The sequence below is a fragment of the Sinocyclocheilus rhinocerous genome, unplaced genomic scaffold (assembly GCF_001515625.1).
Source record: "Sinocyclocheilus rhinocerous isolate Xijiao unplaced genomic scaffold, SAMN03320098_v1.1 scaffold752, whole genome shotgun sequence".
Classification (NCBI taxonomy): Eukaryota; Metazoa; Chordata; class Actinopteri; order Cypriniformes; family Cyprinidae; genus Sinocyclocheilus; species Sinocyclocheilus rhinocerous.
In genome coordinates this window covers 636,682-655,817 of record NW_015639777.1, presented here as the reverse complement: position 1 = coordinate 655,817, position 19,136 = coordinate 636,682, and the positions used below count along the sequence as shown (strand labels likewise).

The 19,136-nt window shown below is 41.7% G+C and overlaps 1 protein-coding gene across 1 annotated transcript in view; it reads right to left on the bottom strand.

The window, feature by feature from the left end:
* The window catches only part of LOC107751877 (growth factor receptor-bound protein 10-like), a 120,084-nt gene that overhangs the window by 17,628 nt on the left and 83,320 nt on the right, over positions 1 to 19,136 (bottom strand). The window contains exon 8 of the mRNA XM_016567644.1: positions 1,621 to 1,777. Within this exon, the coding sequence (XP_016423130.1) occupies positions 1,621 to 1,777 (157 nt within the window). The remainder of the gene's footprint in view (positions 1 to 1,620; positions 1,778 to 19,136) is intronic.

Sequence of the window (19,136 nt, the reverse complement as noted above, 5' to 3'; positions counted from 1 at the left end):
TATATATATATATATATATTTATATATATATATATATATATATGTTTAGTTTATGATGCTGTTTAGCATGTTTTCATCAGATATAGAAATTGAAGCGATTTTGTACTTTTATTAGTTGTATTTAGTGTTTAGTTTCTAAACAACTTAATAATGTCACTGAGATTCTCATTGCTTTTGTGTCAGATAAACACAATTAAATGATTAAAAGTTGATTAAAAATAATCTCTGGTAGTTAGATATGTAAAACAATATATTTACATTATCCCTTAATATCTGAAATGTAGTTAGCTACTTTTTATTAAGCTTATAATGTAGCTATACCTACTTTTAAAACATATATATATTAACCCGACTGTAAGTTAACCACTTCAAATTAGCTTTTGACAAGATAGAGTTTCAAAATTGCCCAACGTTTCCCCAAATTTCCTAATCATCTGTCGTATCCCTACACTCACTGGGAAACTGAAAGTAAAATAGAACATTGAAAGAAAGATGATACAGAGAAGGGGAGCAGGATGTCTGTTGAAAATAAAAATAAAATGGTGTGTTTGCCAAACAAAATCCTGTCCAGACCACGTAATCGGGTGGCTGAACTTCCTGTATGACTCGTTGCCCTAGGCTGACTTCAGTTGTACTAGCAAGCCTCACATTCATGCCACAGGTTATTTGAGGTAACCAATTAACGCACAGCATGCGTTAGCCTAGAGATTTGCCCACAACAAGTGCACTCTGACAGTAACCGTCAATGTCAAAAAACCCACTGACCATGTTTGAGTTTAAAGCGCTAGGAGCTAAAGCAGTAGTTCTCAACCAGTGAGTTACAGGTCTGTTTTGATAAGGTCGTAAACATAGAAAAAAAAACTATTTAAATTACAAACAATAGAATGCAATTAATTATATAACTCTACATAGCTAGAATGGCAAAATCAGTAGACTTATGAACTTTTAACATACGAAAAAAACACTTCCCAAAGCTGTGTGTCCATTCAAACTCTTTAGTATTTAGACACAAATTCATCTGTTTATCTTCTAAAATCTAGCCAAATTAGGAAGGTGTCAACATGCTCTCATTCTCAAAAAAATATGAATAGAACTATGCAAGGTAAAAGGAAATATGATTCAAACTACTTTACATATGGATTATATACCTATGGGTGCAAATAAACATGATTTGTGCCAACCACAATGCAGTGATTTTTTTTTTTTGGCAATAGAATTAAATCATCTAGGTTAAATCTTGGATCATCAACAGCTTTGGTGCTGTGTTGGGTTCCCTTTAAACTTGTCCTGAATCACAAAACATGTGAATATCCCGTGCTCGAATCTGAAAATACCAGAACCAGTTCTACTCTTGATTAACCTAACTTCCTGTTATGTGTCTCTGTAAGACGGGATTTCCCCCGGCGACCGTTAATCAATTACCCTCAGCCCGAGGACATAAAAGGATGAATCAAGGAAGTCTGTCTTCTTCTCTTACATGGTCATCATTGATTTCAACTCTAGCACAAAAGACCCTGTAATTACTGCATCTAAAGTGGTTGACGCACACACAGACACTTTAAAACAGCTCTATAAATTCACTCGCTCCCCTCTAGCCTAGAAAACTAGCAAGCCAGTTACCGAGTCCCAGGGCTGGATGATGCTCCACAAGCGCCCAACTGTTATCGTCCACACAATGGTTTTTATAGACGAGAAACTGGCACAGGTCTCGTGCTGTCATGTCAGCTGGGATCTCCACCACCTTTCCCATCCCATCCTCACTGAAGACTTTTATGATCTGAAATACATAAAAAAAAAATCAGATCTTAGATATGTAGTTGAGATTAAATTGAACAGAAAAATATGTCTTTTACACACATTTACACATTGGAAAATTTTACTGCGTCACAAGACAATTTTATTTTCAGGGCCCCAACGGAAATAAAATAAACATTAAAAAGTGATACACAACATATTTTTATGTGATGTTACAATATCTTTATACAAAAAAGAGAATATATGAAAATATTCTAAGGCTTTGACCCAGAATGAAAAGCCATTAATGCTCAAATCTAGGTCTTTTCACATCCAAATTCCATGTCTAGACTACATCCTTACTAATATGAGTAGGGAAATTTTTTTTCAATTTGAAATAGTTTGGTGCTCAACACTAAACGAGTCCCGTGCCATAGTGTCCCCTTCATCACACACATACTAGCTTTTCTCGAAAATTCTCTATTCCTATTTGCAACATCGCTTACACGTTCTGAGCTCTTTCATACGTTCTCTCACTCAGCACACTTCAGCCCACAACACATATATTCAGAAATCTGTTACGCCAGCCTTTAAAGCTTTTCCACAACATTTACATTTACAAATTCCATCATTCACTCAAACTGTGGACGTAACCGTTCCCGTCACACTCTATTTTAGATTTTCAGTTTCATTCTACAGGTTATATTTTTCTCCCCACTAGAGACGAATATCAACTCCCCAGACTCTTCTAGTCGCCTAGAGGGAGAGGGATTCTGAAGTACCCAGAAGGAGCTGTACATTTGGGACTGAGGAGAAATCTTACCTCCCCAGGCCTGAGCAGGCAACAGTCAGGAGAACACGATGGCATTTTCCCCAGCAGCCTGTGTCCTCCTCCACACTCTGAGAGATGAACCAGCTCCCCGAATATCTCCACAACTCCACAAGAGAGAAAAAAAGGACCAAAAAAAGGAAAAAAGCAGTTCCGATGCTTTGCAGATGCTTCTTCCTGTCAGTGGCTCAGCGTATCCTACCTGTCACAATCTCCCTCCTCTTTCTCTCTCTCTCTAGCTTTGGTGCAGGACAGAGCATGCAGATGGCACTGTTTCCAGCTTGGCAGACAACTTGCCTCTGTTCCCCTCACAAAGGGTTACAGCCACAGGCTTTTAGGTAGTGAATCAAACCACACTTCCCTGACCAATCATAGGGCTAGCTCAAGCTGATGTAATCATTCCCACACAGACACAGTCGCACACGCACACTCACACACCCCTCACACACACACACACACACACACACACCAACAGACGCATATACACAGACGCACAGTCATACGCACGTACAGCCTTAACTATTCTTTTCCCCCTTCTGCATATCTTCGGTTTCTTTTCGCTCTCGAAAGGAGAAAAGGTTTGTTTTTAGCAGCTTGTTTGTTTCCTCTGAAGTGAAGAGGGCAATAGGACCGGACAGACAAAGCTTCTCGGCTGTCTAAACCTTAATTTTCCAGAGTCTTGAACAAGTTTCATGTGAGGACTTGTTGAAAGTTTTCTTACTTTCAAAAGCCCAGCTTTGAAGTTGGTAGTTTGAAGCCAGAAATTTCTCTCACGACAGGGCAAGACTCATTACAGCTGAACTGAAACAAATGCCAGCACTTGAGACTCCGCTCACTGCCTTCCCCCCAGCCAAACTTTATGCCAACATTCCTTCACTAAAGCTGAGAGAAAAAAATAAAAGCAAACCCCAGCGGTTTCATTGGTGACCCCTGAATTCACACACACACACACAAACCTAAACACATGCGCAAACAATGAAAGAAGTCAGACGCAAACTTTCAGACAGCTAATTCAACAGAGGACGGACACAAAGAGACTACACCCACCCATTTCTGTGGAAGTGAATTGAGTTTTTCTTTTTAATGGACCCAGAGTTTCATCTCAAGGCTTCATCTCTCTCGGTTTTGACACTTGCACGCATATCTGTTTGGCGGCCCCTGCTAAAATTAACTTTCTGTGACCACAGGAAACCGGACAGAATGGATGACTCAATCCTTTTCAATCCTTTAGGAAACTATTTCAGTTATGGGGGTGGGGAGGAAGGGAGAGAGCGAGAGGAAGTTGGGGATAGAGGGCTGGAGGGCTGGAGGGAGTACTGGAATCAGTCCAGAAGAAAGAGTCAGTAGGGGTGGTAACATAAAAGGTATGCAAACTCTCCAGTCCTCCAGCTGGCTTGACTGCTCCTCCTCTTCTCCTCCTCTTTCTCCTCTCTTTCACTCATCACACCATTTAGGCAGTCAGAGGGGAGAAGACTGGGTCACATATGTGTGCACACCATCTCATAGCATCATAAGCTAAAGCCATGTCATGCAATGTACAGTGTGTCCATCATTACCCTACTGACCCATATTAAGGCATGGCGACTGTTGGACTCTATATAGGAGTTTGTCTGTAAATGTTTGCATCGTCATCTTGAACTGTTTATTAATTTTTTTAACCTTTTGCCATTTTTATAGTATAGCAGGGACATAACATTATCACTAAAATCTACACAGCACGAGCGTGTACGTGTTTTGCTTAATACCAGTTTTCTTTTTCTTTCATTTAGAATAAATATCTGCTAGTAGGGAGGATTAATTCATTTACTGCTTATTTTATTTAAAAACTTTATGCTGATTGTGCATGTTGTTTGCCATTAGCTGTAATTAGCTACAAAATCTACAAAAATACTTTTTGCTACCTGTTAATTTGTGCTTAAGTGGCAAACTGTACCGCAGGAGTTTCGATTTCAAGCCATTTGCGTGCTATAGGCTTTGCTGTGCTAATTAGAAAGGTGTCGACAGCTGTATTCACTCAAGAGGGTTAAGCTCTGTATTTAAGTGGAGTCGGTTCACTGGTGCAGAAGCGTCAGCCCTCGTGGTCAGCCCTCCTCGTGTGAAGACTGATGAGGTAAAGACCTGCGACTCTACCTGCGTGCCTCAACCGAGAGAAGACACCGACAAGGCACAGTAGTATCTTTCCCTTATTCTACTTCCCTTTCTTTCCTCTCTCCACCCCTTTTAACATGTGCTTCCATTATATTCCTGTTGTCTCTCAATGGAAACACTCTTACACAACACACATTAGACGGCACAATCATGCTAACCTGTGTCCTATCCACACTTCTTTTATTGCACCCCTTTTCTTTTCTATGGGCCTTTGGAATTGTCAGTCAGCTGTCAGCAAAGCTGACTTCATTCCAGCCTTTGCTACTCAGTCAGCTCTTAGTCTCTTGGGCTTGACTGAGACCTGGATTAAACCTGAAGACACCGCTATCCCTGCTGCTCTTTCCAACAACTTCTCTACAACTCAACAACTACCCACACCCCCCATCAGGTAGGGAGAGGTGGGGGTACTGGTCTCCTCATTTCCAATAGCTGGAAATACCTCACATGCTCTTATAACTTTAACAATACTTCTTTTGAATTTCATGCTGTTACAGTCACACTCCATGTAAAAATCCACATTGTAGTTTTATTTATCGCACTCCAGGTCAGCTGAGCAACTTTCTAGAAGAACTGGATACGCCGCTGTCCTCATTCCCTGAGGATGGCAGCCCTCTAGTACTTTTTGGTGACTCACTGCTATCTTCATTTTTCACCAGTTCACGCTGCCAAAACTACCTTCTTCCATAACAAGATCAACAGCACATCAGATACACGCAAACTCTTCAAAACATTCAATACTCTCCTTTGTCCCTCTCCGCCACCTCCCACCTGACCATCCTCTCTCCTCTAAGTCTCTAAACTTATCCTCTCCAGCCACCCTACAAACTGCCCTCTAGACCCAATCCCCTCACATCTCCTACAAGCTATTTCCCCTGCATTTCTGCCTTCACTCACACACATCATCAACACATCACTTCTCGCAGGCATTTTTCCCACCGCATTCAAGCAGGCTCGGGTAACCCCACTGCTTAAAAAACCTACAGACACCTCACTTGTTGAAAGCTACAGGCCCGTGTCTCTCCTCCCATTCATAGCAAAATCACTTGAACGTGTTGTGTTCAACCAAGTGTCTTCCTTCCTCTCACAGAACAACCAGCTGGACAATAACCAATCTGGATTTAAAAGTGGCCATTCAACTGAAACTGCCCTGATGTCAGTTGCTGAAGCATTACGGAGTGCAAGAGCTGAGTTCAAATCTTCAGTTCTCATTCTGCTAGATCTATCTGCTGCATTCAACAGTGTTAATCATCAAATCCTTCTGTCCACCCTCTCATCACTAGGCATCACCGGAACTGCACTCCACTGGTTTGAGTCTTACCTCACAGGTAGGTCATTCAGGGTGTCTTGGGGAGGAGACGTATCCAAATCACATCAACTGGTCACTGGGGTTCCTCAAGGATCAGTTCTTGGGCCCCTCCTCTTCTCTATATACACTACATCACTGGGACCCATCATTCAGGCACATATTTTTTCCTTCCATTGCTATGCTGATGACATGCTGCATTTCAGCCAGATGATCCAACGGTACCTACTCGGATTTCAGACTGGTATGGATGAAAGAACATCACCTGCAGCTCAACCTAGCAAAGACAGAGCTTCTCATCTTCCTAGCCTCCCCATCAGTTCAGCACCAGTTTACCATCCAACTGGGCTCCTCAACGATAATCATATCGTGTTTGGCCAGGAATCTTGGGGTGATTCTTGATGATCAGCTGACCTTTAAAGATCATATTGAAAAAACAGCACAATCAAGCAGGTTCGCACTACACAACATCAGAAAGATCAGACCCTTCCTAACAGAGCATGCAACACAACTTCTCAACCAGGCCCTTGTCATTTCTAGGCTGGACTATTGCAATGCTCATCTGGCTGGACTACCAACATGTGCAATCAGACCTCTTCAAATGATTCAAAATGCAGCAGCACGTCTTGTTTTCAATGAGTCCAAGAGAGCCCATGTTACACCACTCCACATCTCTCTGCACTGGCTTCCAGTCGCGGCTCACATCAAGTTCAAGTCATTGGTGCTTGCCTACAGAACATCCACAGGCTCTGCACTCTCCTACCTCTGCTCGCTCTTACGAGTCTACATCCCCTCCAGAAGCCTGCGGTCGGTAAATGAGCGGTGGCTTGTGGTCCCATCGCAGAGAGGCACAAAATCACTATCTAGGACATTTTCTTTCACCACACCCTGTTGGTGGAATAACCTACCTAACTCCATCTAGACAGCGGAATCCCTGACAATCTTCAAGAATCAACTGAAAACTCATATCTTACGTGAGCATCTTTCTGCCTTCTCATAAAAAACAACAACTATGCCTTCACTTTTTCTATTCTCTTATTATTATTTTTTTATCCCTTCCTGTCCTATCTTTTACTATTATAAACGATGACTGAAACCTTGTATAGCAGGCACTTCTCATGTTTATTGCCATCTTATGGTAAATCACTTGTTGAATTCCTCAACTGTAAGTCGCTTTGGATAAAAGTGTCTGCCAAATGAATAAATGTAATTCATTTCACCCCCACTTTTTGACACATAATCATTACTTTTACATTATAATACACCGTTTTAAACAACTTCAGGACCATGCAGAAACCAACATGCAAATGATTACCAGCAATCACTGTCTTTCAGTAAATCCGATGTGTGACTGTCCAGTCATATAATTCATATTCATGAGTGAAGCTGATAGGTTTTATAATGTGTCTCACCAAATTAGATTTTTCCTACACCCCTGATCAGGGCCATCACTAAAATTCACAAGGCTTGGGACAAAAGTTTTATGGTTCAGCCCCCTTTGTCCTGGGTCCAATGAGTACGATAAACCACAGAGGACTTTATCCCCTCCATCCAGCTCCCTGCCCCTTATAGCAGTAAAGTGAGGACAAAACTACTAAAAAGTAAGGAAATGGAGGTGACGTTCCAAACTAGTTTCAAATTAGCTTCACCTGTATGCCTGCTAAATTTGAATATGCAAAAATGCAAATAAGATCTGAGAGCTAAAGCAAAGGGCAAGATGTTCTATAAATAATCAGTGACTTTGCTCTGTCACTCAAAGTTATTGCATGGTTTTAAAACACTTGGATATAGACAAGTCATATGGACTCCTTTTATGATACCTTTGTGAAGATTGACAAAATATGCTTTTGTTGTATTGGAAAAACTGCCTGGACATCTTTCAAAACATCTTGTTTTGTAGAAGAAAGAAATGTAGTATGGGTTTAGAATGACATGAGGGTGAGTAAATGATGACGGAAACTATTTCTTTATGTGTCTGAGCACACATGCTAACCACTAGGCTACAACTGTGACAAGTGTTTCTATCCAAAATGGTCTAAAACAACGCATGAACTTTTTCCATTGCAAATCTGGAAGTCATTGGAATCTTTCAGAGCCCCGAAGAGTCTCCAAATCATAGCTAAATCTCTTATTTACTAAGAAAAACAAAGATTAGTTAGCAATCAGATTGCTATGAGTAAATGAATGAATCAGCTCTGAGATGTTCCAGTCCATCCCAAAGTAGATATATTTAGTTACATAACACAACTGTATTGTCACGCAGGAGCCTTTTTCCCGATAGTGTGGGAAAAAAAATTTTTTTTACGAGAATTCATGTCTTCAGGTTATCAGTAAGTAATTCATCAGTAAGTCAGGTAAGTGATGACACCAGATTGTGACAGACTTGGCATTAATGAAACCAACAGATATTAGCACACCTAGTTTTCCAGTAGGTGATTAAAGCTGTTAGAGGAAAGGAATGGAGTTAACTTTCAGTTCCAGACTAAGACCCACACTTCTTGTCTTTTCGGTTTGCCAGTGTGCTCATGTCTCTGATTCACAAAGATTGAATCGACAAGTGTTTTAGGGAATAAAGTGCCAGTTCTACTGTCCAGTAATTTTCTTCACACTTTTAAAAGGAATCTACTGGTTTATACACAAGTGTCAGCTTCATTTATGTTCTGAACCGTACAGTATGTATAAATAATATGTTTTATATATCTGTCCAAGGACCCCTGCCATAATTTTCCCCAAGGCCCCAAGGATTGAAAATCCTGGAAACAGATGAATCCCTGAAAGCTATTTTACATACTGCAGGTAGACATAGCTATAGAGAAGACAATATGTCTATGTGGGTTTATGGGTCCTTGGAGTCTTGTTTTTCAAATCTGTAAAAATATTCAGAATAACTAATAGTCTTAATAAAACTCTACCCTTACAGTATATGTCTCAGCATTTGTTCACAGTATATTTTCATATTAAGGAAGTTTTACTAAACATTCATCTTTTTTTTTCTACTTTTCAAATACCTGCATAGATTTTATTGTTTTACCCTCATCTCAGATGTACACTTTCAATATGAAAATATTAAAATCCATTATAAAATGGTAAAAATTAATCAAATAAATATGAACTATTTCAATATTTATTGTGTGAAAATTATTTACATGACTGTCACACAGTTGTGGTATCATTTTCACTACAATAAAGAATCCTGCCCTTCAAAAAGTATTTTCAAATGTCAGTGTACTTTACCAAGGGAACAAAAGTAACAATGATGATACATGTGTGAGATCAGAATATTTTGTATTCTGGATCACTTCCATTCAAGTTGTAATTTTACAAAATGATGCAGAAAGTGTGAAAATATTAAGATAATATTAAGACAAACTTTAAGAAAAAAAATTCAAAATAATAATTATTTTGTGACATAGTGCATATACTGTACGATATGTGCACTTTGGACATTGCTAGTAGACTAGTGAGAGTGTGAACAGTGTAAAAAGTAAATTATTTTATCAAAATAAACAGAATATGGTAGAAACTTTTTTGAAGTAATTGTTTTCAACAAGTATTAACTTATATATTACACAAAACATACAGTATCACTTAAGTATTAAAAAATGCCCCCATCGCCACCTCATATATTTACATGATTTAAAATAAATGAATGAATGAATGAATGAATGACAGGTTCCCCCTCCCTCCTCCCCTCAGGTTTACAAGTGCCTTTTTAATAACCACACTCCTCCTCCAAGTTGTTGTGTGCTGAGGGCTGAGGTCTGACTTCACCTCTAATGAGACATTGAGACAAAACCAGAGCAGGAACAAACAGAGGGCTCTGGAAAAAAAAGACACGGCCAGGCGAACATGGGACTCTAGCTAACCCCTTTATCACTCCTGGCCGCCTGCCTGGGTAACTATGCTGATTCATGAGTCAAATGCTCCTTGTTCCATCAAACGCTCCTTGTTGTCTAATTATTGTGTCAGACTGGGTTTAACAAATTTAAACAATACCTGTCTTTATATATAGTCATTAATATATTAATACACCATGCGAAAGTCCAAATAAACTTGAGGCCTGACTGATCAACAAGCATTTTGTGTTGTATGGAAAAGAACATATATGACATTCTGAACTTCTTTTGTGCTCCATGGGGGAAAAAAGGAATAGGAGTTTGGAGTGATATTAGAGTAGGTGGATGATGACAGATTCTGTGGAAAGTGGGGCTTGACTGAATAGGTGGCTTTATTGGACTGCATTTTTGCCACATCTATTAGACTAATACTTTCATTTATCTACAATAATCTTTACAAATATTCATATTAATTAAAAATTAATAAATGTTAATATTATTAATATTAATATATTTTTTGGGGAATGTAAATTAAAAAACCACTTGGCTCAAAAATGTGAAGTGACATATAAATGAATGGGAATGATGGTTCCCTATCTGTCGGTCACTACGAGTTATGTCGTGACTACATTAGGGGTCTAACTTGGGAGCCCAATCATTTCTGAGTTTAAGAGAAAACGCCAATGAAAATTGGCTAGTGGATTTTGCATGCTGAGCCACTCCCCGTGCACAAGGGTATATAAGGCGACAGCGCGCATCCACTCATTAGATTTTTGCTTCGGAGCCGAGTGGTTGTATGAAAAGCTGTTATACTTCACAAAGACATTCACCTGCTGTGTGTCGGGAAGCTGTTTTGGTTGGCGGTACGGCGCGAACAGTGGTGTCCCTTTCAGCGATTCCCCTGGGCGCTTCAACTAAAAGAGCAGATTTCCTAAAAGAGCAAATCACGGACGATTCACGTCTTTTTCAAGACGCCGTTTTCGTACGTATCCTCTTGGTTGCGGTTGTTTCCTGTCCTCTGACATCAGCCACGAGTGTTGTCTTCCGTGTCAGGGCATTCAGCATGCTGAAGACGTGTTCGTGGATGGTTCATACCCGCACTGCGAGTGCATGACCATGGCAACACTGCGATCGCGTCTCTCCGTTCTTAAAGGGAAAGGAGCCGACCCCTCTGTCACTACCCATCCCGGTTTCTCTGCCACAAGCAGAGGACCGCCGGCTAGTGCTCTGGGAGATTTTAGGGTGACAGTGAGAGCTTCTCCACCCGGCCACGCCCCACTGACCTCACACTCCTCCCTCAGCGCTTGTCCTGTGCAGCTCCTGAGTGATTCTGCTGGGCTGTCTTATGGCGGTCCCAGCATTTCATTCGGTGTGCCGGCCCTGACACGGGCAAACCGAAGATGTGGGAGACTGCTCTTCAGGCGGTGGCGAGGAGAGCACCGCTCCTTCCCCCGGAGGAGGGCCGCGCGGAGAATCTTTTTCTTTCTGTTCTGCCGTTGGCTCGATGGCCAGCGGTAACCACATTTTCAAAGAAAGAGCAGTTTCCTTTTCCTCCGGGTTGCAAGGCTCGTTGGTTGACAGTGAGTGACGCACCGCTTCCTCACTCTTACCCACGACGCACCGCTTCCTCACTCTTACCCACGACGCCCCCTATCGCCAGTGGCCAAGAGATCGCGGTTCAGAGACGTAACGCCTCTCCATGCGTCTCTGGCCAGTCCCTCCAGGGACACGGGGAGTTTTTCTGTGATGACTCAGAATGTGATGCCTTCTGGGCCACCCAGCACAACTCTCCATCACTGCACCACTGCGGGTACATCGACTGTCCCTTTGGTGCCACTTGTACGGAGTTTGGGAGCATGGCTTGCGCTACCCAACCCATGCGAGTCTTGAATCGGGCCCTTTACAAGCTCCCATTCAGGATGTTGACGCAGAAATGTATTATCAAATACGTTCAAGCCCAGGATTGGTTTGCAGCGATTGACCTGAAGGACGCGTACTTTCATGCCTCGATCCTTCCTCGACACAAACCGTTTCTGTGGTTTGCGTTTGAGGGTCGGTCATGTTAATACAAGGTCCTCCTCTTCGGGCTCTCCCTGTCCCTCCCGTGTCTTTACGAAAGTCGCGAAGGGCGCCCTTGCCTCACTATGGGAAGTGGGCATCAGGATCCTCAACTATCTCGACGACTGGCTCATCATGGCCCAGTCGCGAGAAGAGTTGTGCGATCACAGGGACCTGGTGCTCCGGCACCTCAGTCAGTTAGGGCTTCAGGTCAACCGAGAAGAGCAAGCTCTCCCCCATGCAGAGAATCTCTTTTCTTGGTATGGAGTTAGACTCGGTGAGTATGACGGCGCGTCTCACTAACGAGCGTGCCCAGTCAGTGCTGAACTGCCTGAGTTCCTTCAGAGGCAGGGCAGTGGTACCACTGAAACACTTTCTACGTGCAACTGACAGGGCAGTCTACGATCACGTTGCATGTCACAACTCGCCCGGCATCTCCTCCTCTGGAGTCAGACACGGCTCAAGTCGCTGCGCACCATCCACATACCAGGGGAGCTCAATCGTGCAGCCGACGCACTCTCACGACAGCTTACTTTCCCTGGAGAATGGGGACTCCATCCCCAAGCAGTCCAGCTGATTGGAGTCGATTCGGGGAAGCTCAGTCGACCTGTTTGCTTCCCACGAGCCCTCCCACTGCCAGCTGTACTATTCCCTGACCCAGGCCCCCCGGGCACAGATGTACTGGCACACAGCTGGTCCTGGGCTCTATGCAAGTATGCATTTCCCCCAGTGAGCCTTCTCGCACAGACACTGTGCAAGGTCAGGGAGGACGAGGATCAGGTCCTGTTGGTTGTGGCTTACTGGCCCACCCGGACCTGGTTTTCGGAACTCATGCTCCTCGCGACAGCCCCTCCCTGGCGCATCCCCATGAGGAAGGACCTTTTTTCTCAGGGGCTGGGCACCATATGGCACCCGCGTCCAGATCTCTGGAACCTCCACGTGTGGCTCCTGGATGGGACGCGGAAGATCTAAGTGATCTGCCACCAGCAGTGGTAGACACTATCACTCAGGCTAGAGCTCCCTCTACGAGGCAGGCATATGCTTTGAAGTGGAGTCTGTTCACGAATTGGTGTTCTTCTCACCGAGAAGACCCGCGGAGATGCTCGATTAGAGTTGTGCTTTCTTTCCTGCAAGAAAGGTTGGAGCGTAGGCTGTCACCCTCCACCTTGAAAGTTTATGTTGGTGCTTTCGCAGCACATCACGATGCAGTGGACGGCCGGTCCCTGGGAAAGCATGACCTGATCGTTAGGTTCCTGAGGGGTGTCAGAAGGTTGAATGCTCCTAGGACACCCCTGATACCGTCCTGGGATCTCTTTGTTGTCCTGGCTGGCAGAAGCATGGCCTTCTCCACCAGCCATGTACTCACTATTTGGTCCCCTTCGGTATCAAGGTCAGTGAATTTGCGCTGGGACTTTGGGAAGTTTATGACCTTAGCGTAGCTTTGTCTTGACACGCTACGACTTGTCAACATTTGCAGAGCCACAGGGTTGTGACGGTGTTCAGGTTGTGGCATTTTCCATAGACCCCTAATGTCGGCACGACATAACTCGTAGTGACCGACAGATAGGGAACGTCTCGGTTACGTACGTTATGTCCCCATGCCACAACCTTGAGTCACTCGCTGTTGCCGGGACACGTTGTTGGCTCCTCAGCGTAAAACCTAATGAGTGGATGCGCACTGTCGCCTTTTCTTCAATTCTGAAGATTTAATAGAATAATCTGAAGATTATTTCTCGCAATTGCGAGTTTATATCCCGCAATTCTGACTTTATAACTCACAATTTATAACTAGATAAAGATATAAACTTTAAAGTTTATATCTTGCAATTCTGACTTTATTTGGAGTCTGTTCACGAATTGGTGTTCTTCTCACCGAGAAGACCCGCGGAGATGCTCGATTAGAGTTGTGCTTTCTTTCCTGCAAGAAAGGTTGGAGCGTAGGCTGTCACCCTCCACCTTGAAAGTTTATGTTGGTGCTTTCGCAGCACATCACGATGCAGTGGACGGCCGGTCCCTGGGAAAGCATGACCTGATCGTTAGGTTCCTGAGGGGTGTCAGAAGGTTGAATGCTCCTAGGACACCCCTGATACCGTCCTGGGATCTCTTTGTTGTCCTGGCTGGCAGAAGCATGGCCTTCTCCACCAGCCATGTACTCACTATTTGGTCCCCTTCGGTATCAAGGTCAGTGAATTTGCGCTGGGACTTTGGGAAGTTTATGACCTTAGCGTAGCTTTGTCTTGACACGCTACGACTTGTCAACATTTGCAGAGCCACAGGGTTGTGACGGTGTTCAGGTTGTGGCATTTTCCATAGACCCCTAATGTCGGCACGACATAACTCGTAGTGACCGACAGATAGGGAACGTCTCGGTTACGTACGTTATGTCCCCATGCCACAACCTTGAGTCACTCGCTGTTGCCGGGACACGTTGTTGGCTCCTCAGCGTAAAACCTAATGAGTGGATGCGCACTGTCGCCTTTTCTTCAATTCTGAAGATTTAATAGAATAATCTGAAGATTATTTCTCGCAATTGCGAGTTTATATCCCGCAATTCTGACTTTATAACTCACAATTTATAACTAGATAAAGATATAAACTTTAAAGTTTATATCTTGCAATTCTGACTTTATTTATCGCAACTGTGAGTTTACATCTGGCAATTGTGAGAAAAAAGTCAGAACTGTGAGATTTTTTTAATTTATTTTTTATTCAGTGGCAGAAACAGGCTTCCATAAAAATGTTAAAACACTTTTTTAATCAGCCATTACTTTTGGGTAGTACTGACAAGTGTCAAACAGACTATAATAATGTCTTCTATCTATTGTGACAAAGACTTGGACTTTTTTTGACTTGGACACTCCTATCAGATAACACAACTCCAAAAATGTAACTGCGACCATATGATTAACCTTGAGCTAAAATAAGCCAGCACTGCCTTTTGGTTACAGTGTAGTCTCTGGTGGGCCAAAAAGTGCTGAGCTTGCTTCACAGCTCTGACTGTAGTCTTCACCACACCAAGGTTTCAATGAACTACAAAAACAACTCATCATCATTAAAACACCCCCACACAAAGGAGGAGAGGACAGAAAGAAAAATAAATAAGGTAAAATAAATAAGGATGGACAAACAAATAAATAAATCTCAATAATAATGTCATTATTAAGTCACATAAAGTGATGACTTATTAATATAATGGCTTACAAACATTTTTAAAGCTTTAACAAGTTTAAATGCTTTTTAGAAATAGTTCAAATAAAAGACCCTGTCAGAAATCTTGGATTTATAAAAATACTTATAAATATACAAAAAGTTATCCGGATTGGAGTAAAAAAAAAAAGTAAAACAAAGAAACCAATTTTTTTTTTAAGTAAAATTGTGACAGTGACCATGTGAAATTCTTTGAGCAAAAAATTTCCTTCCAGTGTGCCAAATACTAAAATTCTAAAATGTAATTTTTTTTTTCAATTCAGCCTTTCACTCCAATTGTTATTTTAAATGAAAGATTTAAAACAACAACAACAAACAAAAAAACACACACACACACAAATAAATAAATTAAAACTAATAAAAAAAACGGAGGTACGAAATGTAATTAGAAGAAAATGACTGAAGTATAACATTTGGAAAGATATCAGTCGTAAAAGGTCCAGTTGGTATATTTCTTTGGCAAAAGGCTTTCTTTTTCATCTGGGCCAGCAAGCGGAGAAACGGAGGGATTATATACAGATCACACGGACACTATCAGTGTGGATGAATCCCTGCTGTCCGTTCTTTTGGCCCCTCATCTTGCTCTCAGCCACACACGTAGGCACTAACAATCCTGTCCTGAATGGACAGCCTCTTTAGTCTTTGGTATCCAACTGAGATAAAATCAAAGAAGAGCCAAATATTTCCCCAATAGGACCAGGGAATTTAATTGTGTCCTTGGGCCGCTCATTCAGCCTAACAGCAGATCATTGTCTGTTTGGGGACGAAAACCCAGCACACAAAAAAAAAATGACATCATTACTTTTAAATTAACAGTCGTTTCAGGGCAAGCAGCACTGTACCAATTCTTCCCATTCATGCCACCCAGACGCTAACTCCTCCTCTCCATAACCAGAGGAACTAAAGGCCATTCACTCACATGGCAGAGATCCATTTCACAGTTAAAGGATTCACACAAAGAGATTCTGATTGATGTGTGATGAAATCTAGATATGTATGATGCAAGCTGGGTCAACTTCCACTAGCTTATCCTTCATCTGTCACATGGCTTGTTACATGTAGGAAAATAAAGTGGATATCCGTTGTCCTTTGGAAGTCTCCAAAAGAAAATTCACTTGACAAAGTCTATTATACAGGATCGAGCTTAAGCGTCATTCTTAAATTTGAACTTGAACATGGTCAGACTTTTGGCTTTGATCCCATTTTATTTCTGGGCCTTGACAAAGACAGGGTTTACATGAAAGAAAATATTTCATGTAAATAAACTGCTGAACACTGTCCAATAAATGTAAGCTTTTCAAACTTTATTTTCATGACTTTAAAGTCTGTAAGTTATGTGAATTCAGTATTAACACCAAACGCAATGCAATTCTTTTTGGTTCTTAAAACCAAGAACACTTCCTCAATCCTCAAACTACAGTGTCATTGCTGGGTTACACATTTGTTTAAAGCAACAGGTTACCCAAAAATGACAATTCTGTCATCATTTAGGTCAGAAACATGATTTATGCAATTATGTGAATGTAGATGATTCTAGGTACGCAAGATCAATTTGTGTAGTTGCATTTTTGTGTTCCAAAATGTGCATTCCACGTTGTTTAACTTAATACGATACTTATGTCATTCCGTTATGGCTTTCTTTCTTTTGCAGAACATGATGTGCGAGAACCAATTAGTTATGACATTAGTTCATGTTTGAGGTTTGTGTCACCATATTTGATGTAGTCTGTGTACAGTATGTGTGGGCTAAACAATTATTTGATTTGTACGGAGCCTCGGTCCAGCAGAGTTTAGCTCCAACCCTAATTAAATGCACCTGATCCAGCTAATCAAGTCCTTCAGGATTATTTGAAAACTACAGGTAAAGCCCCACACACTGTGCGATATTTGCCATTATTTGGTCGTCTGAGACCAATTTTGAAAATCCTAAAAGATTCCTATAATCCTAGGCTAAAATCTGTAGTCTTTGATCGTTAGTTTGACATGTTCACCGACAGCCGATTAATGGCTGTTGCGATCAAATTTTACTTCCAACGAAATTCTGGTAGTGTCAGAAGATTTGGCGCACAGTCCTGCAGTGTGACTTCTCCTACGACGAACGTCAAACTGTCTTTGTTTTTCAAGACAAGCCATGATCAAAATTAATGCTAGACATTTCTTCTAACCACATAAACTCCGGCGCTCTCGTCCTCTGCTCACGGAATTCATATGATACGCTGTTTTTGCTATGATAAACACCGGTTGCGCTGCTGTTTCCTTGTCAGTGTGTAGTGCTGCTTACACTATTCTTCTTAAATTCTTCATATACTTTTAATGATAGCCAACATTACAGCCACGTGCAATGCAGCTCGCGGTTGCTGAACGTGTATGGGTTGATAAGGTAAAACTCCGGACAAGTTTTCTTGCGTGCACCCGTTTTTAATGTCTCTTGACTGTCATACAGTCTGACAAGTACAATCCTAAAGGACTTTTAAAAAATCGCACAGTAATTTCAGTAAACAAATTGAAAGTTTATCCACTCTCCAACCTGTGGAGCACCTTAAGGGGAAATGGTGATGGAAACAAACATGAGATTGGAGGAAAAATTAGATTTAAATGCTTTTGTGTTCGCTGGCAAAAGTTTTGCATTCCCCCAAGAAACTTTGCGTTAGCTCCCAAAACTTTTGTATTCTCGTAAAAAACTATTGCATGTCCCCAAGAAACTCTGCTTTGACTTGCAAAAGCATTGAAATTAAATTCTCATACTGTACCTCATATTATTTCCATCACCAGTATTGTGTTCACTCGCAATAACGTAAATTTTGTCGGGAGAACACAAAAGTTTTGTGAGCAAACGCAAAATTATTTTAATATAATTTTCCCTCCCATGTCATGTTTTTTTTCCCATCACTATGTCCCCTTAGCATGCTCCACAGATTGTGGATAAACTTTCTATCTTTTTATACTTTTCAAAATATAATATAAATGAAAGCCATTGTAAGATTGGAACGACATGAAAGAGTAAATGATGACAGAATTTTAATTTAATTTAAATGAACTATTCCTTAAACAAATGTTATGAATTAAGAATGAGCAATGGTCAAAAGCCCAGGCAATGGGATTATTTGGTTGTTCTTTCATGAACAGATGGTGATGTGGGACAAAGATATAAAACATTTCAAAAGACTGGCTTGTCTTGGTCAGGCACCACATCAATCAAATTGGTTTAAAGGGTCGTATATTTCATTTTCCAACTTGTCAAATATCATGTTAGCAGAAAAATAATAGCATAGCAATTCAATCATTTTAAGATACAACAAACTTCTTTGTCCCAACAAGTACTGAAATATCTGTGAGCCACATACTGGGGCTAGGTAGGATATGACTTTACTTTTTCCATAAATTCTTTCAAAATTTCCTCCAAGGATTAAACAGTTAACCTCTGGCCTTTGATACAGCTGAACCTTTTTGAAGGGTCAAGCTCTAAACTATCATTAACCAGAGTACTTGGATTTCGAATGGGGTGAGGAACCGACTGGAATGAGGTTCAAACTGAGCCAGCAGAAGAATGAGGCCAAAGGTGAAAGTGCTTTCACATTTAAAATATGGAATTCTGTACGGCACTCTCCGCTGTGCTTCACCAAGTCTTCGCAATAGACCTTAGCCAGGGTAGCGCCACCGTCAGGAATGAAAACAAGGCTGTGAGTGATAGAAGTACAGTGTGTTTGATGGATAGTACTGTTATTTACCAACATGTCAATTGTTAATCTGATGAAACATCTTTCCAAAAAACTTTGAGTAGACAAAAAACTAATTTGAAAGTTGTGAGTTCTGCGTCTTTATAAAGACGACGGATCGTCCTTATAAGGATGCCGTTTCTCGGGGTGGCTCGCGCTGGTTCTCAGCGCCCCACCCTGGTGCCTTTCTTCCCGGAGGTGCATGACGAGCTCACCAGGTCGTGGACGGCACTTTTTACTGCCAGAAACCGGCCGGCGGGCTCCTCCTCCCTCACCACCCTCGACGGCGGTGCAGCGAAGGGGTA